Source organism: Amphiura filiformis, chromosome 14 (assembly GCF_039555335.1).
Source record: "Amphiura filiformis chromosome 14, Afil_fr2py, whole genome shotgun sequence".
Classification (NCBI taxonomy): domain Eukaryota; kingdom Metazoa; phylum Echinodermata; class Ophiuroidea; order Amphilepidida; family Amphiuridae; genus Amphiura; species Amphiura filiformis.
Window position 1 is genome coordinate 10,385,407 of NC_092641.1, and position 22,018 is coordinate 10,407,424.

The 22,018-nt window shown below is 37.8% G+C and overlaps 1 protein-coding gene across 1 annotated transcript; it reads left to right on the forward strand.

Annotated features, from left to right (window-relative positions):
- Positions 1 to 6,020: 6,020 nt before the first annotated feature.
- On the forward strand, positions 6,021 to 15,001 carry LOC140169680 (uncharacterized). The gene is made up of 2 exons (XM_072192974.1): positions 6,021 to 6,199; positions 10,285 to 15,001. The coding sequence occupies exons 1-2, from the start codon at positions 6,160 to 6,162 to the stop codon at positions 11,955 to 11,957; spliced, it is 1,713 nt and encodes a 570-aa protein (XP_072049075.1). The 5' UTR covers positions 6,021 to 6,159; the 3' UTR covers positions 11,958 to 15,001.
- The last annotated feature ends 7,017 nt before the right edge of the window (positions 15,002 to 22,018 follow it).

Sequence of the window (22,018 nt, forward strand, 5' to 3'; positions counted from 1 at the left end):
GTAACGTCAAACGCCAAACACTTTTGTTCCTTTTTAGCGTTAGTAGTAACAAATATGTGTTTCCTTTCATTCTTAAATAGGTTACACATCAACTGAATGAGCTAATTGCCGAAACTCTTTCACATAATGAGCCGGTAGCACACAGTTTCCTGGAGTTCAACGATGATCACTGCGGAGCTATGAAGTTAGTTGAAGAAAACGTCTTCTCGCGTATCGGTGGCACTCGTACCAGCGACACATCGGCATCTCTTTGCTACCCTGAAGTCGCAATAAGCCACAAAGTCCCCTTGGATATACCGCAAATAATCGTCATTAACGCGATGAATTTCGAAGGTAAAGCACAACAGACCGGTGGCGATCCGTTTACGGCCGAGCTGCAAATACCCGACGGTACTTTGATTCCGTGTGAAGTCCAGGACAATAAGGACGGCACCTACAGGATCAACTACACAGCCAATCAACAAGGTATCAACAAACTCGATATACGCGTGTTTGGTACACCAATCCATGGAAGTCCATTTCCCATAAGTACCGAAGAAGATGCAACAGCACAAGTGGACACTAGTCAAGGAATTGATGTCGAAATCCCCAAAGTAGCGCTTGTCGGATATTCCCATGTAATTTCAGTGAACATCTCCAGTGAGGAAAGTGATCTTGAAGATGTTGAAAAGAAGCCAAAGTCAATCACGTGCAAGCAACGATCAAAACCCAAACTGGAGACTCTGTGAAGTGCCATATTCGCAATGTTGACGGCGGACAATATGCTATAAAATACACGCCAACAACTGATGGGTTACTCAACTTGAACATCACCGTCAACAGTGTTCCCGCCAGGGGAAACCCCTACCCAATATACGTCCAACCCGCTTCTCCTAAAGCTTCCCTAGTAGCGCTAGGCCGGCCTATTTCCAACCAATTTTGGTCCATCAGAGTTTCACCTCGAGATAACCGTCAAAACCCAATATCGGTCGATGAAGATGCGGTCCAATTAAAAGTAACCAATGTTGCAGACAAAACCGACCAAGAGTTAACGTGTCGTAGAATAAAAGATGGGGATCTAGTATTCACTTGCATCCCAAAGGTAGGATCATACTTAGTAAAAGCTTCCTTGTATAATATCTCAATTGTCGAAGAAGAGGTTGACGTACAAGAGTATATGGAGATAAATCTGTCTGAGACATCAAAGAGTTTCCCGACAGGTATCGCCAGTGGTTTGGACGACTCGCTGTTCGTAAGCGACACTGCCGACAGCAATATCTACTGCTTCAGTACTGATGGAGCGAGAAAGTCGAACATAGCGGTAGACATGATTAAGTCATCGCAAATCGCGATAGATGATCAAGGAAGGTTACTCCTACTGTTTCCACAAACAAGGATGGTACACACTATAGATCAGCACGGAAATGAACTTCGCAGGTGGCCCTGTCAGAAGCGGAACTCTCGTCCGGTGACCATTGTATCGTCGAAAGAAGGCAGAGTGATCATCGCGGATAGCAAGACACCGTCTATGTACATATACAAATCCGACGGAGACCTAATAAACATGCAAGAACTTCCAGAGAAAAGCATCAAAGACGGCGTGAACAACATCTGTGTGGATAAGCGAAGCAGCATTATTCTCGCTCACCACAGCCAAGCCAAGATCTATACCCATAATTCCGACGGTCAACCACGTGGACAGTTTACTTCTGGGGCAACAAGCAGTCAGCTAGCCGTCACGTGCACGCATGATGATATTCTACTCGTAGCTCAACTTGGCACAATCCGTATGATTCACTACAATGGTGACAAACCAAACTTTATCGGGGAGATTCCGCTGGTAACTGGACACATTTATACGGGGCTGATCTCGACAAATGACGGTTGTTTGATAGGTTTGGAAGTTGGGTACAAAAGACTCGTTAAATATGGATATAAAATTTAAACCTATTAAACTTCAGTAAAACGCAATTAAATTTCAATCTACGAAACTCCCTGAGGACAATCAAAATGTACTTTGCACATGTTCAATCTAGTGTTATGTAAATTTCATTTAAAAATGAAAAAAAAAACCAGATAAATTCGAGTTGAATTTTACACAATTTGGCCTCAAATGAAAAATGGTTGGATCTGAGATTGTTTACACTGTTGAATTTGATTCGAATTCCAAAGACTTCCTTAGAGTGAATGTAGATATCAAATAGGTTAGCCCAATAAGCACACGCAGTATAACTCGAAACAATTTCTACACAATTCAAAGAAACAAGGGCAAAATGTATTCTTTCTTCTTTAAAGCCATGTTGTAACAGTTACTGAAGACGGGTCAATCAAATTATTAGTTTATAGAAAGAAGCCAACTACAGATCAATATCTGCACTTCCAATCTCACCATCCCTTACAACACAAGCTTAGTGTTATTCGGACTCTAATGGACAGAAAAGATAAAGTGGCCACCGAGCAGAAAGACAGAGAGTTGGAGGAATCAAAAATAAAGGAAGCTCTTTCGCGTTGTGACTACCCGGAGTGGGCCTTTAAAACGGTTCAGAAACCTGCTAAGCCAAAAGTCAATGGTCAATCACAAACCAAAAGCCGTGGCTTTGTTTGCCTTCCTCCAGGGTTTGTCAGAGAAAACCAGAAGAATGTTTAAGAAAGACGGTTATCAATCAAACTTTAAACCACACAAAACGCTCAGAAACCACCTGGTCCATCCCAAAGATAAACGTAATATCAAAACAACAGCAGATTGCGTATATGAAATACCCTGTTTAGGTTGCCCAAAATCCTATATCGGCAAGACTTCCAGAATTTTCGGCACAAGAATGAAAGAACACAAAACTTAATCTGATTTGGCATCGGAAAAACCATATACCAGGGCCCAAAGAAAATCATATGTTGCAAGTGCCCCAAAGAAATCCGCTCTCACGGACATGTCGCTGAGGACAATCATGTGATAGGTTGGGACGAAGCCAAAATAAGAGACATTGAAACTAACAGAAAAAGGAGACACATAAGCATAAAGGAATCAATATGGATAAGAAAGAGGGGGCAGGCTAATACTCTCAACAGGGATTGTGGGAACTACTTCCTTCTACACATCTATGATCAGTTATTGACAGCTCCATCTACGTCAGCTACTAATAGGAAGCAGCCGACGTCAAAGGTCAAAGCTGGTCATTCAATTTGAGAAAGTACGAAACGTCATTGAGGTATGTTAACATCACCTTTATCTGGATTTGTTTAAGAACATCTTTATATAATTGTAATGGACAATCCTGATGAATCTATTTGCAGACGTGTAGTAACAACTTGGGGTACCTACATGTATGAATACGACCTTCATGCGCATTTTACACTGTAACTCAGAATACAATTTAGGACATTTACGGCTTATTCGTGATGTACGGTCACAAATATGCATGACCAGCTTCAGGTACTTGTCAATCCTATATTAGTGCCACTACATACTTTTTAATGGATGCAGAATATTCGATGTAACTCCGGTTTTTTTAATATTCCCATTCTATTTTCCAATATTAACTTCTAACGAATGTTTGATGACATAAAATCGTTTATATATTTCAACCAGACATTCGGCATAACATAAAATTGATTTTCCATCAGCACACATTCGTTAGAAAATAAAAAATGACAAAGCCATCCTCATTTAAATCAATTGTTCTCCTTCAGGGAGAAGTTCCCATGATAATACAATAAAACGGGTGATAGGTACATATGATTATTAATGGTTGTGTAATCGATATTCGCTGTCGAAGTGACGTAATAATCGGATTACCTATCATAGCAATTAGATTAAAAATTTGTTGAATATATCGCGCAGCACTAGTACGTTCACTCAATACCTCTGCATTGAACAATAGATGACAAAGAGCAAGAATAAAGACCTGGATCGTAATTATATAGAATGTTCATATTATGCTGATCACTCGCACCTGTAAGATTAGTATCTTTGAAAAGAGCGGTATTGTATTCAATATATGATTGCAGACATACACAGGTGATGAGTACGATAGTCTAGGAGCAAGGACTTTTGAAAAGTGGTCGAGTTCAACACCCATATTTACCAATATTTGTTACCATGAGGTGTGAGGATAGACCCTCTAGATCCCTGATAGGGGGTAGAGGACTCAAATTTTTGGGAGATTTTTTTTGCTGGAGGTCACGAAAGGTCACATGGGGTGAAAAATTAAAATGCTTCGATCTTGTTGAGAGATATATCAAATTACTCGTTTGATGAACAGAATTATGAAAATGTATAGTTTATGCTATCTACGACTTTAGTTACCCTACAAAAACCTAATTTTTAGGCTAGAGGACACGTTTTTGGTTGTACATCTAGATCAAAATTTCAACTTACTCCGATTTGGGCAAAAAGGTAGCAAATTATTTGTGTAGCTGAGTAGAACTAGAAAAAGAATAGTTTTGCCTATCTACTGTGTTCACTTACTGAGATAGAGTACAAACAAGCTCAAAGGCCGTTGGGTGGCAATAGGCCACTGTTGATATATGACGTCCATTGCACATAACAAGTAAAGTAAACAGTTTAGTATTGTATCAAGATGAGCAATTTGCCACCAATTTTACCCAAATCGGAGTAAGTTGACATTTTGACCCCCCGTACAACCTGAAACATGTAATTTTGCCTAAAAATAAGGTTTTTGTAAGATGACTCAATAACAATAGAGCGTAGCACAAATTAATAATTTTCTTTTTCCTTGTCATCAGACGAGTAATTTGATATATCTCTCAACAAGATCGAAGCATTGTCAATTTTTTACCCCAATGTGACCCTTCGTGACCTCTAGTAAAAACCGTACCTTACAATTTGAGTCCACTACCCCCTAGCAGCGATCCAGAGGATCTATTCTAACACCTCATGGTAACAAAAATTGGTAGACATGGGTGTTGAACTCAATCCCTAATAATTGCTAGGAGCTAAATCTCATACGGGTCTTAATTTAAGACCCGTATGAGATTTAGCTCCTAGACTACAACCTGCATGTAGTGCAGCGCGATATATTCAAAAATTGTTTTAACCTATTGCTATGGTAGTTAATTAAGTTGTTATGTCTTTTCGAATAGAGACCTCTTTCTTTGTCAATAGCACTTTCATTGTCATTTCAATTATATTTTTTTTTGTTATTCGACTAGATGCCTTTCATGAGTTGCGCCACCTTTAGTGTATCACACAGAAATGTTATTTTCTGTTGAAAATGATGGCGACATTTAGTGACTTAATGTACAGCAAGACGTAGTGTAGCCGATGTCCATTATAGTAATATCGTGAAACCGTAGAACGAGCTGTTGGACAGCATAGATATTGAATAAAATTGAGTCCCATCACGTCAATTCCAAGATTGAATGACTTGGAGCAAGTGTATAATGTAGTGTGGCTTATATTACATTGGAGCTATTCTTCTAGTGATACAAATAAGACCGCCTGTTGAACAAAGTCTGTTCCAAAACGTAACCCAACTATTTACCTCTCAATTCATGATAAATATAGAGTTTAAATTTTTTAAACGTTAAGTCATAAAAGATGAGCAAGTGCCACAACACGGGTAGCATGGTTATTTACAGACATGTTATTTACAGATTTGTTTTACAAACATGTTTCTGTCATAAACGACCTATAGTTTCAATATTGGGCTGTTCCATTTCAAATACGTACACCCCCTATGGAAGACCTGACCTTGTTCTCCCACACACTGTCGCACATGGGTACATATTTCAAATGGAGTCACCCATTCATGTAGCCTAATTTGAAATTTACATTCCTTGTTTGGGAGATTAAGGTCACGTCTTCCAGAAGGGGTGTATTGATTTCAACTGGAATAGCCATTGCAAGCAAATATTATATAAAGTAAATAAGTCATTTGCAATGGATTACCCCCAGGTAAATAATTGGGGATGAAATTCGCATACTTATTTAGTTTTAAGTGAAAATATTTTACCATGCTTACATGCTCCACTTTTTAACCAATGTGAGCGCTGATATAGGAACCCAGTAAACAAGAAGAACCTCCCCGGAAATAAAGCCTGTTTCGGAAAAACCCGAAATGCGGTGTCGTTATACGTGGTGTAGTTTTGTGATGTGGTTATACCTTATTTGGCTGTTGAATAAAACTAACCACGAACTGACCATTATTTGCACATTAGAAGATGGCTGAAGGAAATGATCTTGAGAAAATTGTAAATTTTGGTGAGTAAAATACAGTTGTCGTATTCGGTACACCTTGCAGCGTAGCAACTACAACTATGCATATGGCAGTCGTAACACAAACCCGGAAACCAGTGACGTAGATTTCTTTTTGACATGGGGGGGGGGGTTCTTTAAGTGTAGTGAATGCAGCACCTTTTTGAGACAGAATAAGTTTATAAATGCGGGCGAAGCGCGCGACAAATTTTGCCATATCAGAGGCAAAGTAATGAAATATGGTACAAAGTGGAATAAATTCGCGCGATGATTGTATGGACCATCCCCTTGACAAAATATTGGGACCCCATCCCCCGTGATCTACGCCTATGCCGGAAACTCAAGCAGCGATACAATGAGCTAGTCCAGTTGAAATCCCGGATTGAAAACAGATTAGAAACCATATTGAGGTCAAAGGTCATACGAGAGATTGAAATTTGAAAATGCTTTGATCAAATTATAAAATATCACAAGTTTCTCGTCTGGTCCCACAGAAGAAATTAAGTCGACAGTCATGTATCTCCAGGATGCCTAATTAATGAGACAGGCATATAGGTCTAAATAGGTAAAAGGGTACATTAACAATGTCATGGGTCAATTTTTTTCAAATTGGACAAAAATAGAGTCAATTTATTCGTCCTTACAAATGAATTTACTACACGACAAGTGATCTTATTCTTGAATCATGGGGTCAATCCAGTTCAACAATTCTATAAGCCTATAGTCTATAGTCATAGGTCATAACATTAAATCTAGACTCCGTAGATATAGCAAACTATACATTTTGTTTTCTTTTGTCAAGACGGATAATTAGAGATTTTTTTGGGGGCGCCCGCGGGCGCCCCACTATTGGCTTGACTTTGCAATTTGCTTCAAATTTCGGTTTTTCTAGATTTTACTTTGCATATGTTTTGTTTAGAATATATAACTTAAACACAAATAACCGTGCAATTGCAAGATTATTTAATATTGACGAGGGATCTGTTCGATTTAATTTGAGAAAAGAGAGCCCCTCGTAGCGCCCACTTTTTATCCTATTTTAGAAAAGTTGATTAAGTATATGTTGGTATGTAAAGAAGCCTTTACCCGTTAGCTTTAATAAACCGAAACAATTATTTCAATCGGCTCATAACATTTGAAGATATGCCCTTTTAAAGAAATGTATCCGTTTTTCACTCTGTCCACTGAGGAGGTTTGGCTACTTCAAAGATTGAAAAGTGCATATACCATGCATAAATATAAAACATTTCTCGATGATAACTTTATAAAATAACAACTTTATTTTAGCGAAATTGATGTGGGATGGGACTTCTTTTGCTATACTTACAATAAAGTAAGAAAGTAAGAAACTTAAAAGTTTCTTACTTTCTTACTTTATTGTTTCTTGCTTTCTTTTTATTGACGACATAAGTCATTTCTCTTTTTGGAATACAAGGTAGCCCTGAAAAGGGCTGTTAAGTTTGTCTTTGTTTCTTTTGAAGTGAGTTTACTGTGCTGCTCTGTCCTCTACCTGGTTGCCTCCTTGACAAATACAGGTTTCAGCCCTAGTCCTCATTGCATCATAGCATCAATTGCGTTGCGTACCAACCTTGTGCGCCGGATACTTGCAAAATGTAGCCCTGAAACCATATATTCTGTTGAATATACCAATTAAATTACGTTTATCACACCAGTGAATGTGTTCCGAGGCAGTATCTTTCCATGGCATTAACCTTTTTTTTTCATTTAATCTTTGATGTAGCCAAACCTCATCTGTGGACAGAGTGAAAAACGGTTACATTTCTTTAAAAGGGCATATATTCCAAAGTTATGAGCCGATTAAAATAATTTTTTCGGTTTATTAAAGCTAACGGGTAAAGGCTTCTTTAGGCACCACGTCCAATTTGGTCCTAAAGAACCATCGGTGCCCGGTAAGGTACCGATAACTCCTGGATATGTTATACATTGTATCAAGCATAATAATGAACATTTGCATGGTGTCATTGTTTTTCATTTAAATAAAAAACGAATGCACTGTACAAATGTTCAGGGTACGATAAGAAGTGCCATCGGTACCTCTTCGGGGGCACTGATAGCCCTATAGGACCAAAAAAGATGTTCTGCCTTACACATTATACTATGTATATCGGAACGCCGATATAGCACTATAGGACCAAACTATAAAATGTAGTACCTATCAATTAGGCTTCTTCTAGCTATTTCGATTGGAACATTGGGTTATTTCAGTTGAAATCCATCATACGCCCCTGTGGAAGACATGACCTTATGACCAAATGAGGTTACCTGAATGGGTGACTCCATTTAAAACCTGCACCCCTTGTTCAGGAGATCAAGGTCAAGTCTTCCATAGAGGGTGTATGGATCTCAACTGGAATGGCCCATATGCTGCACATGTTTTCAGATGTGGCATTATTTTTATAATGTATTTTTACATGAAAACTAGACCAGGCACAAAAAGAACTCGTTAGTTATAGTCATCCTTGCTGTTCAACAACCTGATAATTTGCTTTCTCATTTGGCACCCTATACGTGAAAATCAAACAAGAATTGACCGAGATATGCGCCTCCAAAGCCTCAAACCCCAAAATCAAAAGTTGCAATTCCAACGATTTTCAATGGGAACGTATCGGTGTATTACACACAAGCACCACGGGCCAATCAGTAAAGCACACGATGTAACAGGCACAATTGAATCGCTAATATTGCGACTTTTGATTTTGGGGTTTGAGAGTTTGAAGGCGCATATCTTGGTAATTTCCCAGCAAACACAAAACGTTTTCGACATCATTCGCAAAAGGTTATAAAAGGTTGTCAGAAAACGTTTAAATGTCGGGTTATATAAAGGGTATATTAAGAGTATAAAACGTTTTCATAACCTTAAAAACATTTTTGATAATCTACTGCTCAGCAAACAAAAAATGTTTTACAGAAAACGTTTAAATGTCGGGTTATATAAAGGGTATAAAATTGTTTTAATAACATTCCAAAAACATTCTTGAAAATTTGATACAAAACATTCTAAGCAGAATGTTACTTTGGGGTTGAAAAATATTTGCAATAACGTTTTAAAAACGTTTTCATGACCTTTATATAACCCGACATTTAAATGTTATTAAAAGGTTTTGAAAAAAACATTTTAAGAACATTTCTGTCTTTCCTGGGTTCAAATATTTTAACATAATGTTATTTAAAAGTATTGACAAAATATTTGGTAAAAATGTTTGCAAAAATAGTTTACAATAACATTTTTTGAAAACATTAAAAAATATTGCTGTAGTGTGTTTTACCTAAACCAAAAGCCAAAATATAACTTATTTAAAACGTTTTAAAACGTTTTTGTGTTTGCTGGGTTCTTGCTCGCTTTTTCACGAACAGGGTGTCGAATAAGAAAGCAAATTCCAACTAGCAAAATGATTATTTCAGAATAATCCAAAATTATAAGGGTGTTGAACAGCAAGGATGACTATAACTGACGAGTTTCTTTTTATGCCTGGTGTATTCTAAACAGTATCATCTTTTGCAATGGTCGATATTTATTACTCATTCTTTCCAATGTAAATTTTAAAAACTGTTTAATATGTACAACAACATCCAAAATTTAGGTTAAAAAGACAAAACAACCGACGTTTCGGGAGCATAAAAACATCCCTTTTACAAGGTAATAAAACAAGTAGCACTAGTAGCTAGCACTGCAAGAGATTAAATGAGAAAGACAGCAAAAGAAAGTGACAAGCATAGAATGAAAAGAAATTAGAATGACAAAAAGAAAACATACAAGGAAAAATCAATTAGGTGAGAAAAACAGGCATGTGCAAGTATAGCAGGCCAACCAGGTCAAAAAGGAAAAAGCAAATCTATGGTCAGCCATTCCAGTCAAAAGATAAACAAACAGTAATATATCAAAGGGAAGGGAAAATTTTGAAAAGCCAAAGGCCTAACAAAAAATAAAGGACCACTGTTGGTACCATCCGATACCCGAAACTGTACAGCCCGCCTAGGTGGGACATCCAGGACGTACCAACGTCACCACGCGTTGTAAATTTGCAATGAAATTTTTGCAATGAAATTTTTCCATTCTATTTTATATACAGCTACTGGTCGCGATATTGAGCCTGGTAAAAAAAAGAAACTTCAAGTAAGGAACTCGGACGGATTGGTATTTACGATGAAGATGCAGAAGAAAGTGACAACTCCCAAATTGATGAAATCACCAATAAAGTGGGTAAAAGGTCATTTAAAGAAGAAGAAGAAAGGTGGTCATGATGTCATAGACGAAAGTAATGATGATCTAATATATGAAGTAGGCATACCTATTTTCCCGGGTGATATAGGTCTCAATGAAATTGAAATCTACGGAGGAACGTCGCAGCTAGCTACTGAAACCCTATTCTCACGTGAAGCTGTATATCAGAACATAAACTTTGATCAGAATCAGTTATCTACTTCTTGCACAGAGCTTTACATACGTGATAGGTCAAGATCATCACGTGTTCGAAATATTCCTAATTACACGGCGCGGAAAAGTACTGCCACTGAAATACTATATCCACTTGATAGACCTATGTTAACACCACCAATAATGTATCGCTCTGCTCCCTCACTATTGTGTATGTCTGACGTAAAATCCCAGTATGATGAAGACCAAACAGAGCATAGCTATCTTGAATTGGGTAGTCAGGTACGTCAACATTCTGATGACCCTGATGATGACATATACGTCTTCCGAAGCTTACCATCAAAGGACGCGCATGTTCCAAGTACAAACCAACGGTTATCTCAATGTTCAATTCAGGAAATCAGCTCTGCGATGTCTATGGAGCCAGACGAAGTGGATGATCATAATGATGAATATACCAGAATTCCAAACGATGACGGCGAAGCAGAAGATAACACCTTGATGTATGCAACTCCATATGCCAAAATGCGTCTATCAAAACACGGATCTCAGCACTCGCCTAAGGACGCGCATGTTCTAAGTGCAAACCAAACCAGCAGATGTGACGACCATGAAGACATGCACCGTCCGGAGCGGTTATCTCAATGTTCAATCAATATTCCGGAAATAGAGAAGAATGCGTTGATCGGCCCCGCGATGCCTAAGAAGCCAGTGCTAATCGCTGACGAAGTTGATGATTATAACGACGAATATGCCACAATTCCAAAAGATGACGGTGAAGAAGATGACACCTTATTATATGCAACTCCCTATGCCAAGATGCGCTCTCGGTCAAAGGTTGAATCTCAGTACGCGCCTATTGAAACCGAAGAAAACACTGCATTCTTTATTGATTGCATGCGCTCTATTGATTCAACAGGATATCAAACTGATGGTGACAGATTAAGTTACTTAACTGATTTGCACAAGGAGTTACAGATCCAACACCCTAATCCACCGGCAAGAACAGCTGATGCCTCTGAGATAATGTCTCCCGCAAAGGGGATTCGCAAGCAAGACAATGAACAAGAAGACTCATTACGGTCTTCAGATAGTTCTACATTTGACTCAATGGATTCTGAAGAAGACAGATTAAAATACTTATTGAACCTGCACTCTGATATGGAAAAGGGGGAAGGTGGCTATTGTACTTTTTCGCGGAATGCACATGTGCCCCTTCAGAACGAACCTGGTTATATGAATATGCCGTATGATGGTTTGATTGGTGAACACAAGTTCACAAATGACGCAAAACGAGCTGATGTTGCCAACCAGAGTGAAGTAGTATCTAGTAACTCTATAGACACAACAAGAAATCTAGAAATCTAGATGTTATTACATGTAAGACTGGAATGAGGGTCCTTTTCTTTACTAAAATCTAATCCTGGAACAGGTATTTTGGTGATCATGAAGCTCCGCGAAACTCGACGAATCCTGTTTGGAAAGCACGTGTACTGGTACGGCATTCCATATGCCTGCAGGTTGTTAGAGAAATAATTTTTGCTGTTCGTAATTAGCCTAACCTCGTCTGCATAGAGATGATTAAAGCAATAATGTGTGGTTTGCATAAAGAATATATTCCTATTTAAATGTTTGTTTTCACTGGTCACATTATCTCCTTCTAATTTCGAGCAAAAAACATGAGGTATAAAGGACAAAATTGCGATTTCATTCCAGCAAACCCAGATGAACTCCCCGGTTTTAATATAAAAAGTTAAATTTTACTGTTATTAAAGCACTTCAGGCTTAGTCTTTTACGTGGTATTTTAGTACACCACTGGGCATTATAATTATGCAAAGGGTAGAAATCCGAGTACAATTGACGGCGTCGCTGTTAAGCAAATCACACATTATGGCTTTAATGGGCTCACAAACCCATGTGTGATGTGATGTAATCTATGAACACAAACGAAAGTGGAACAAACATGGATATTTGTGGAATGTTTTCATTTAAATAAGGACCAAATAAAAACAGTGAGGTTTCATCCTCACCAGGAATCTCACTTGAAAACATCATTAGCCTGCCCTCTATGGTTGTATGCTAGGTCCATAATGTCTGCTGTATTTTGCAATCAAGTACGTGTACGTGTACCGTGTGCCGGTCAACAATGATTAGTTTTCAAATTTCCTGCTAATACGTATCGCTCGGAAAGACTCACCGGAAACCTTAGCCTTCCGATTTATAATGGCTCAGGGAGCAGTTCACGAGGTAGTCCTGTGAAACATAGAACAGATATCTGAACCAGCCTCTAGTCACAAAAAGTTGTTCATATTAATCAAGACTGACAATTCGTGATTGCCTCGTGATTGCTATCTCTATTATCGATACACATAAGTGAGACATTAATTGGGATACATAGGTCGAGGCGTCACATTATGCAATGGTTTGATGGTTTCTCAATGCAAACGTTGACAAAAAAACAAGTAAAAACACGTCATTGATAAAATTCTGTACAACATGTATAGTAAAATCATATTCCAGATTTAAAAAATACTATAAGCAATAGGCATACCAGTGGCGTAGCGACGGAGGGGGGGGGGGGGTGGGCAGAGGGTGGCACGTGCCCTGGACGCCACACTTAGAGGCGCCGAATTGATCCCCCCCCCCCCTTAGCTATGAAAGTCAAATGTTTCGCGCGCTTTCCCGCGTTTCAGCACAAAATTAAGACCGATACCGGTATTCAACTTAATTATAACCAAAACTAATGAGTGATAGGCTCTATTTTGCAAATTTGTTTCAAGAATTGGGGAGGGGCGCCATTTTGTATCATTAGTCCTGGGCGGGATAACCCTTAGCTACGTCACTGAGGCACACGGAATTATATTCTGACTATGTATTATGGACCAAATTATTGTGGTAATGATTGGAACATGTATTTATTCCAGATTTTAATCAATTGTATATAGTACTAGTAATTCTGATTCGTCCTTAACGTATTTTGCCACCCAATTACACAGATGCAAATCACGAGTTTTAGTTAACATTGGTTAAGATGGTTTTAACAGCGCTCCAACTCCGTCCCTTAAAAGAGGCGGAGTGGGAACGCTGTGCGGATGAAAAATAGCCTAGAAAAAGTCCACGCAACTAAATATCTTGGCAAATTAATTGACGATAATCTATCCTGGAAATCTCATCCGTCCCATAGTCTTTTAATAATATATAATGGCATTATCCGTAAAGTTCGTCCTTTTCTTTCTTAAGAGTCATTATTTACACTTTTGTGGTTGCCTACATCTCATACTGCAATATTATCTGGGGCAGACAAAAACAACTCGCACTTTGAACCACTTTTATTCCTTCGACAAAGAATAATCCGCACGTGCATCAACTCTCTTTGGCTGGGCCATACAGAACCACTCTTCAAGCAACTAAATACACTCAAGATTCAAGATATATTAGCCTTCAAAAGTAACGCATCCGATACCTTTAGAACTATTTTCAACGTATTCACAATTTTTAAATGTTAAAATATAGAAAAAAACGATGGTATATTTACGCGTATTTTAATACCCCATTTGTCCAATATCGCTCAATATTAGAGCAACACAGCTTGTAAAAAATACGCAAAAAGTTGCATTTTACAGCGCCCATTGTTATTACTCGGGCATTGAGGCATGTAAAACCCGCTATTCTCTGTGCGCTGAACTAAAATCAATCCAATTACTGCAACTTTTTAATTCGGGTAGTTTTCTTTAACAACACTATTGTGTTGCTAATATTGAAATAAACCATCGTCCTTTCTATGTTAAGGGTAGACGAGGTATTGTTGGTCGAAGCAACCTAAAAATCGATTTTCATTATCTAGATCAATATATTATTGAAAATTATCACCTTGATGTTTTGCAAAAGTTCATTCTACAAATTGTATAATTTGCAAACTTGCTTAATTTATTGTTGTTAATGAGTTATTTACATATTACAAAAGTGTTGTTGTTTCAGCCCTCTTTACAACGTAACCCAAGAACCGCAGCACCTATAAAAGTATATATCTGTGATATTTTAATTCTTCTACACGCTCGCTATGAATTGAGCAATGCAGTTTTTGCCAAAGCTCAATACCATTCGTAAGATGCTGTGAACTACCAAATCACAACAGTTTAAAATAATTAATAACCTTAAGTTATTGTAAATATGATTATTTAATTCTGAAGATAAAAGGCGTATTTAAAACGACTGCGTTACTTTTAGGTATGGCACGATTTAAAGATCCTTGGACCAAAACTATGGTTATGACATTTTGATGACTGCAAAAAAATGAAGAGGAAGTCATTACACATTATTATTATCGTAACTAAATTTAATATAGTCCTAAGTCTACCTGTAATGAACTTAATTCTTAGCTATATAGAATTCACGGGTCATTGATTAAAATCATAAAATATATTAAACGCAATGAGAGTGATCTGAACAGAGACAAGGGGCGCCACCACCTTCCACCCACCTATGACTCGGTCATCCATTCATCTGACCGTCGGAGGTCAACATCAGTTGCCACTTCCAGTCAGATGACCCAATTTCCCGCTACCAACCAAAACATCAGTCGGCATTGAAGACCAGTGGATGCTGGTCGCAGGCCACCAACCTCCACAACGTAAGTCGTGAGAACTTTGTTTAAATTTGTACTTTCTCGATATATCATTGTTATTTAAGAAATAAAGGGTAATGCATTATCCTTTACACGAAAATAATGTGTCGAGGCAGTAAAAACGTAAATAATGGGTGAGGCGCAGCCGAACCCATTATTTAAACGTTTTTACTGCCGAGGACACATTATTTGCGTGTAAAGGATAATGCTGCACCTTTTATTTCTATTCTATTACCACAAAATAGTGCGATTTAAAGAGAAAATATCACCGTTTTTTGCCCAAATATTTCAAGTTGTTTACCTCAAGGTGGAGTGCATGCGCGTAATCAAAGCGTAAGTGATAGCGAGTATTGCAGAACGCGTAACCAAGCATAATGCTTTGCGTTGAATGCGTAACGACACTAATATACAGCATCTCGCTTTGCTGTGCGCTGTGATGCGAGAAGAACATAAAGTTTGTTGCCCTGGCCACTTTATTGCTAATTAATGGTCTTTCACGTGACGCGTTTTAACAAATCACAGTGCGCGATTTTGAATAATGGGTTGTGGGGGTAATAGAATTGTCAATAGATTGCAGTGACATTTTTAAATTTAAAAATAGTTGCCTGGACCCCAATGGAAATAAACTTTTCCCCAGACTTTTGGGGCTATCCTTCGTACTTGTGTTGGTTTGTAATTTTGTTATACTTCATGTTCTGCAATCTTGATGTGCAATTTAATTTGTTTTGTAAAACTAATGCTGTAACTGTTTTTAGAGTGTATTTGTATGTGATTCTTATAGTACCGAATAAAATAAAATAAAATCATGATAGCGATACTGTTTGACCCCTGATGACCCCTGTTTAAGCCCCATTGGGCGTACTTTAACGTTTGACCTCATATGACCTTTGACCGGTTTATTAAATTGTTAATTTGAAACACATGGTTATAAAGATATTTATTATTGTATGCATCTGTATACTTTTGTAAAATTGTGTTAATTATAAATCATGTAATTTCTACTTACAAGGCTTGTTTTTACCTGAATATATTAAATTACACATCACCTATCGTGTCTTTTTGCATTATATTCTAAAACCCATATGTATACGCTGTGCGTTTAGTGGCATCATCATCTGCTGCTCCTCATACGGGGGTCATTCAAAAGTTCTACCTCCATCATCACATCTCTTTCATCTTACGTGCCAGGATATTGAAATTACCCATGGTTAATTCTTACATCCTGGCTACAAAGTAAAAGTTACTTGATTAAAATGTGACTTTTGGTTGTAAAGATGTGTAGGTTAAAGTGATTTGGTACATCGGAAAAGAAATGCTAATTTGATTAATAAAAAGGTTGCCATATCTAAGTGGAAATCATTACAGATTTTGAAATTGCTTTAAAATAATTTAATCAATCTAATGCTTGCAGGTAGTGCAGTTTTGTCATGTCTTTTGCACAGCAAAACCGATACATGTTCAAAATAGCCTTCGCATTGATCCTGTTCCATAGGTTGTTGACTTCGATCAGGTAAGCACTTGTTGGTTCAAGTCATATTTTAATCAAAATTGGTTCATAAGTTAAATTCAAAAAAAGTCTTATGCACAGTTTTTGTATTTTTGTAAGTATATACAAGGCTATTAACAAACTGTTCATCTTATTTCCACGTCTCTGTTTCCACGTCAAGATGCAACAATTGCTTAAAATAGGACGCACTTACGAATTAACCTTAAACATGGTCTAGTCGAAATCTTGCAAATTTCACAAACATTTGTGTGGCTGTTGAACCTTTCGATGTTTTCTTCTTTTGAAGTCCCAAAGCATGTCAGGGAGCTCAAAAAGAACCAAAATATGTATCATGAGTAAGCAGTTGGACAACAACATCTTGAAAACATATGGACATTATCTAAAGCTACAATATGATGCTTACTAAACTTTGGGCTTCAGTTTTTAACCGTTTCCGATGTACCAAATCTGTATTCGCTTTAACCAACATATCTTAACAACAACAAAAACCACATTTTCATCAAATAACTTTTATTTTGTAGCCTAGATTTACGAGTATATTCATGGGTAATTCCAATTGCCTGACATAAGATAACAAAGATGAATGAATGAATGAATGAATGAATGAATGAATGAATGAATGAATGAATGAATGAATGAATAAATCAGGGATGCAAATTGTGCGGGAGCGGGGAGCACCGCTCCTAGGAAATGAGAGTCAAAATTGAGGAAATAATGCCTTGAGCAGAAAAAAAGAGAGAGGAAAAAAGAGGAAGGGAGAAGAAAAGAAAGAAGAAGGAGAGGGAAAGAGGAAAGAGGAAGAAAATGAGGGGAGTGAGGTAGAGGGAAACACATCTCAGCTAAAGAAAAAGTTGATTATCAACAATTGACGGCAGTGAGGCAGTGAAGCTACTGAATGGAAGAGAGTAAATCTGAAGACACTGGTTGTGCAAAATTTTGAGGAATTCACGGTTGTTAAAAAATAAGAGGAATAGAATATGGAAATAGTTTGCAATGGTTGAGGACATTTACAATGCATCACGAGACTAGGTATTCAATGTAATTCAAAAGGAAAAAAGGAAGATGCGCGAAGGCAGGTGGAAATAGGGCACCAAATTTATACAACGCGGCAATTAGGAATTTATGGAAAATTGTAGTCATTGAGGAAATTCAGTGTATCAATACTAAAAAATCAGAAGTGCCAGTGAGGAGAAAACAGCCTGGAAAATCTTGAGGAAATAAATTTAAAAAGAAGAAAAGTAAAGCACTGAACAAGTTGTAAAGTAAGGAAATGGACCCAAATGAACATTAAGAGGGTAAAAATGGAGACTCCTGACCCACGGTTGTTTGATGTGACCATTTATTAATTTTTCTAACAAAACATTATTATAATGATCATTTCTAGACCTGAATAATACCAAAAGCTGTCACACTAATAACCACATTTAAAGATTATAAAGAAAAAGGGCCTCGATAAAGAAAGAAAATAATACGGAAGTTGAACTCTATTTGTCACATAAAATCACCATTCTACATGCGACATTGATGGAAGAGGTGTCATTTTAAAGCTTAAAAGCAGTCCTCTAGCTTGGCAAAGAAACCTACAAGTTCATTTTTAGCGACAACTGCCGTGTTTCAATATGATGGGTCACGAATAAACATATATTTTGTAGCAACTTTTAACAAAGATTTTCGTTTCTATATCAAATTATTCATCCTTTTCTGCTATTTTGTGGTAATTTTAAGTCTATAAACTGTGCATTTTTTGCAAATTGAGGGCGCTATTTATATAAAACAAATTACCAGTATATTATGGACTATCAATGCAAATTATGAAACATGGTCTTCATCCGTGGCATTGTCTTTTTAAAGACATTTCTTGTTTCAATTTAAATTAGCCAAATAATAATGAGTTATACCTTACATTTCATGATAAGAGGTTTTTATAAAAATTCCCTTGTCATTTGTTAGTCTATTTGCTGATATTCTAATATCATTTTACAAGTGTGATTTTAGATAAATAGCGCCATCATTGTTCAAATTTTCTTTAAAATGACTCAGTTTTACATGTCATCAAACAACTGTGGACCAGCAAGATTTAAAGGGAGACAAATTAAAGGGAACATTGATTGTGGTAGAGGAATTGACAAGGAAAAGTTATCAGAACTGCTAGTTGCAGGACTTTGAGACTTTGATGGACAGTATTTTCATAACAGTGTTCAGAAGTAACTCTGATTCACTCAATCTAGTCCACACAGAGCTACTTTACACATTATTTTGCTCACCGAATGCAACTAGCTGAGAAAGATTTCCGAGATGCTGGATAGAAGAGTAGTTCAAAACACAATGCTCCCAAGATTTTGTCATCAAGTCTATCAAACTAAGATCAGATGTGCTTTCTGACATCAAATTTGGGAAGAAGTTGGAAAGGGTGGCTTGAGGCAATGGAGCAATGCCCTGCAGGGCACAGCCCCCTGACAAATATGAAAGAGAAATGTTCTCACTCTGACAAAAAATGAAAGAGAAAATCGGGGAAGGGGGAAGGAAAAGTAAAGGGGAAAGGAGACCGTGACTCACCAAAATTATGTGCTAAACTAGTGTGAAATACCGAATTTTTGCACGCTACGCGCGCACTATCGTCCCCAAAACACCCTAGTTTGAAAGCTCGAAAACTATGCATGTAGAGTCGCTCTGAAATAATGCTATGTTACCGTTGTCGTCTTTCATAAGTGTAGAATAAAGATACTTTATGTCTGGTTATGATTGAGGAAATCTTGAGCCCATAAACCTTGCTCCTGAGGAAGAAATCACAATTTGCACCCCTGGAATAAATGAATGTCATTTTTGAATGACCCTCGTACTTTGTCATAATCTGGTTTCTCACTTTAATAAAATATATCACTTAGAACACTAGTCATTCCCTGGCTTTTCATCTTTTTGGTTTCGCAAGGGATTATGTGAGTTGATCTGTAACTTGAATTCATTGTTAGGTTTGAAGTTCCAATCAGCTCATTTCAGTAGAGGTTGAAGCTTGCTGTTAATAAAGGCTGGATAAGACAAGATTATGGAACAACAGTATGTGGAACACCGGTGTTTTAGTGGTCTAGCGCCCCTTTCGCTTATGTCTCTAATACCTACAGGCCTTTGATGTTGTTAAACTAATTCACATTAATGTGACAAAATGCCAATCCGAATGAACAGGTCCACCTTTTTCTGTAAAAACGTTGAAATACAGCCCGTAAGTCGCAAAAGATACACCTTTGATCCGGTCGCACCCCCAATAAATCCTTGCTTTAACGGGCCTGTGTAAGGCGGCAGTGTTGCCCTTCCCTCTTGAATTTTTTGTATCAATGTAGCTCTCCCTTTTATGCTTCCTCCCCGTCCCCATTCCCCTCCGAATCAGTCTCCCCTCTCCCTCTTCGGCCCCTTGTCTCTCTTCTCGTGTTCCTCTCTTTCTCTTTCTAGTCTTTCCATCTCCCCCTCTCCCCCTTCACCCCCTCCCACTCTCACTTGTTCAGTCTCACATATATCCTCCCCCTCCCCCTTTGCAAAATTTATCAGTATGATCATTGACTGACAAAAATCAGCTCTGTAAAAATTAAACTCATGTCTTGCATATAGGCCAAATTAATTATAAATAATGATAAATAAATATCGGATTTTATATAGCGCATTTTTTCCAGAAGAATCAGAGCGCTGTAATTTCGCTGCGTGGTGAATCATCAAAATCAGATCAGCATTGCTGGTTGCAGCCGAACCTGGCGCAAGCATATCCGCACTTTGATTGTAACATCCACCCATTTTCTGCAGCTCCCCAAATTCCATTGGGTGAAGGAAGTTTTTGATAACCAAACAACTAATCACCGATTTTGAAAGCAGGAGGAAACTGGAGATTCCGAAGAAAACCTGCGAGAGCGAGCATGGATCGGGATAAACCAAGTGCACATTCAGGCCTTGGGCACGGCCGGGGCTTGAACCTGGGACCTCAGTGGTGCAAGGCGAGGGAACAACCGCTGCGCGAACTCGCTCTCCCATTATCAGATTAGCAATTGCTATTGTGAAGAATGAATAGAATAAATTACATTCGCAAGAATGCGAAGAATGAATTACCTTCGACCGAATGCGAAGAATGAATCAAATAAATTACCCTCGATCGAATGGAATTCTGTGTTGCATATCAATAATTATCTAGATTACCAAATCGCCACTTGCACGCCCATTTCATTCTCTCGTTTAGTCGCCAATCGGAACGACTTTTGCGTACTTCTTGGCAACATGAGTAGTATATATTTCGATGCTGGACTATTTTCACGAGCCAATCCCGCCTAGGTAGAAGTACCTATACACCGAACGCAAGTCCATTGAAGCCGTACAACTTATCGCGAATTTACGACCGTACAATTTAGACACTTTTTTGTCTAGATTAGCACCCACCCTCTCATCTCCAGTTTTCATGTCAGAAATTAACATAACTCACCAAACCGAAAACAGAAATTCTTTCGTTCAACTTTTTAGTGAGCAACAAAAGGCTAGAATAAAAGGATTGTGCACACGTACCATGCTAACACTTCAAAATAACAATGAGATCTGAAACCGAAAACTGAAACAGGAACAGAAACCAAAAAGATAAAACGACCCTACTTATAATAATGCGTTACGTAATTGATACACCAGTCAAATATATTTCACACCTGCCAAACACAAGTCACCCAATTTTGAAAAATGGACGTTGAATGTACACTCTCATGAATATGTATTGGCAGCACTAATCGGACACAATAGAACAATAAACCCTGCAGTGCGCTGGGTGCGAGTGAAAAGAATGATATGGTTCAATGTATAGGTACCGCGTGAACGTTGTAGTGCATGGTGATATAGTTAAAAATTGTATTCATTCATTGCTATGGTAGTTAATCCTATTATTACGTCACTTCGACAGAGAATTGTAAGTACTTTCATCTGAGTGAATGCAAAAGTCATTTTCCAAACAAAGTGAAGATACGAGGGGTATCAAAAAGTTTTAGAAATCGCCCAGAAGTGAAAGAGCTATATCAATGAAATTTTGTCAGTGCAATCACTGGTCCTTATGTACACTATGATGCAAAAATGGTCTCATAAGAATGTTTACTTTTTTTACAGGCGCTAGATGTCAGTACCTGCCTATGTAACCGCATAACCAGCAAAATGCAGAATATTGAGGCATGTAGCATGATTAAGTTCCATTTTAAGGGTTACAGTGCCCCAAAAATCTGTGATGAAATAAAAATTAATTTTCCAAAAAGCAACAGTGACAATATCACAATCACCACCGAAGATAA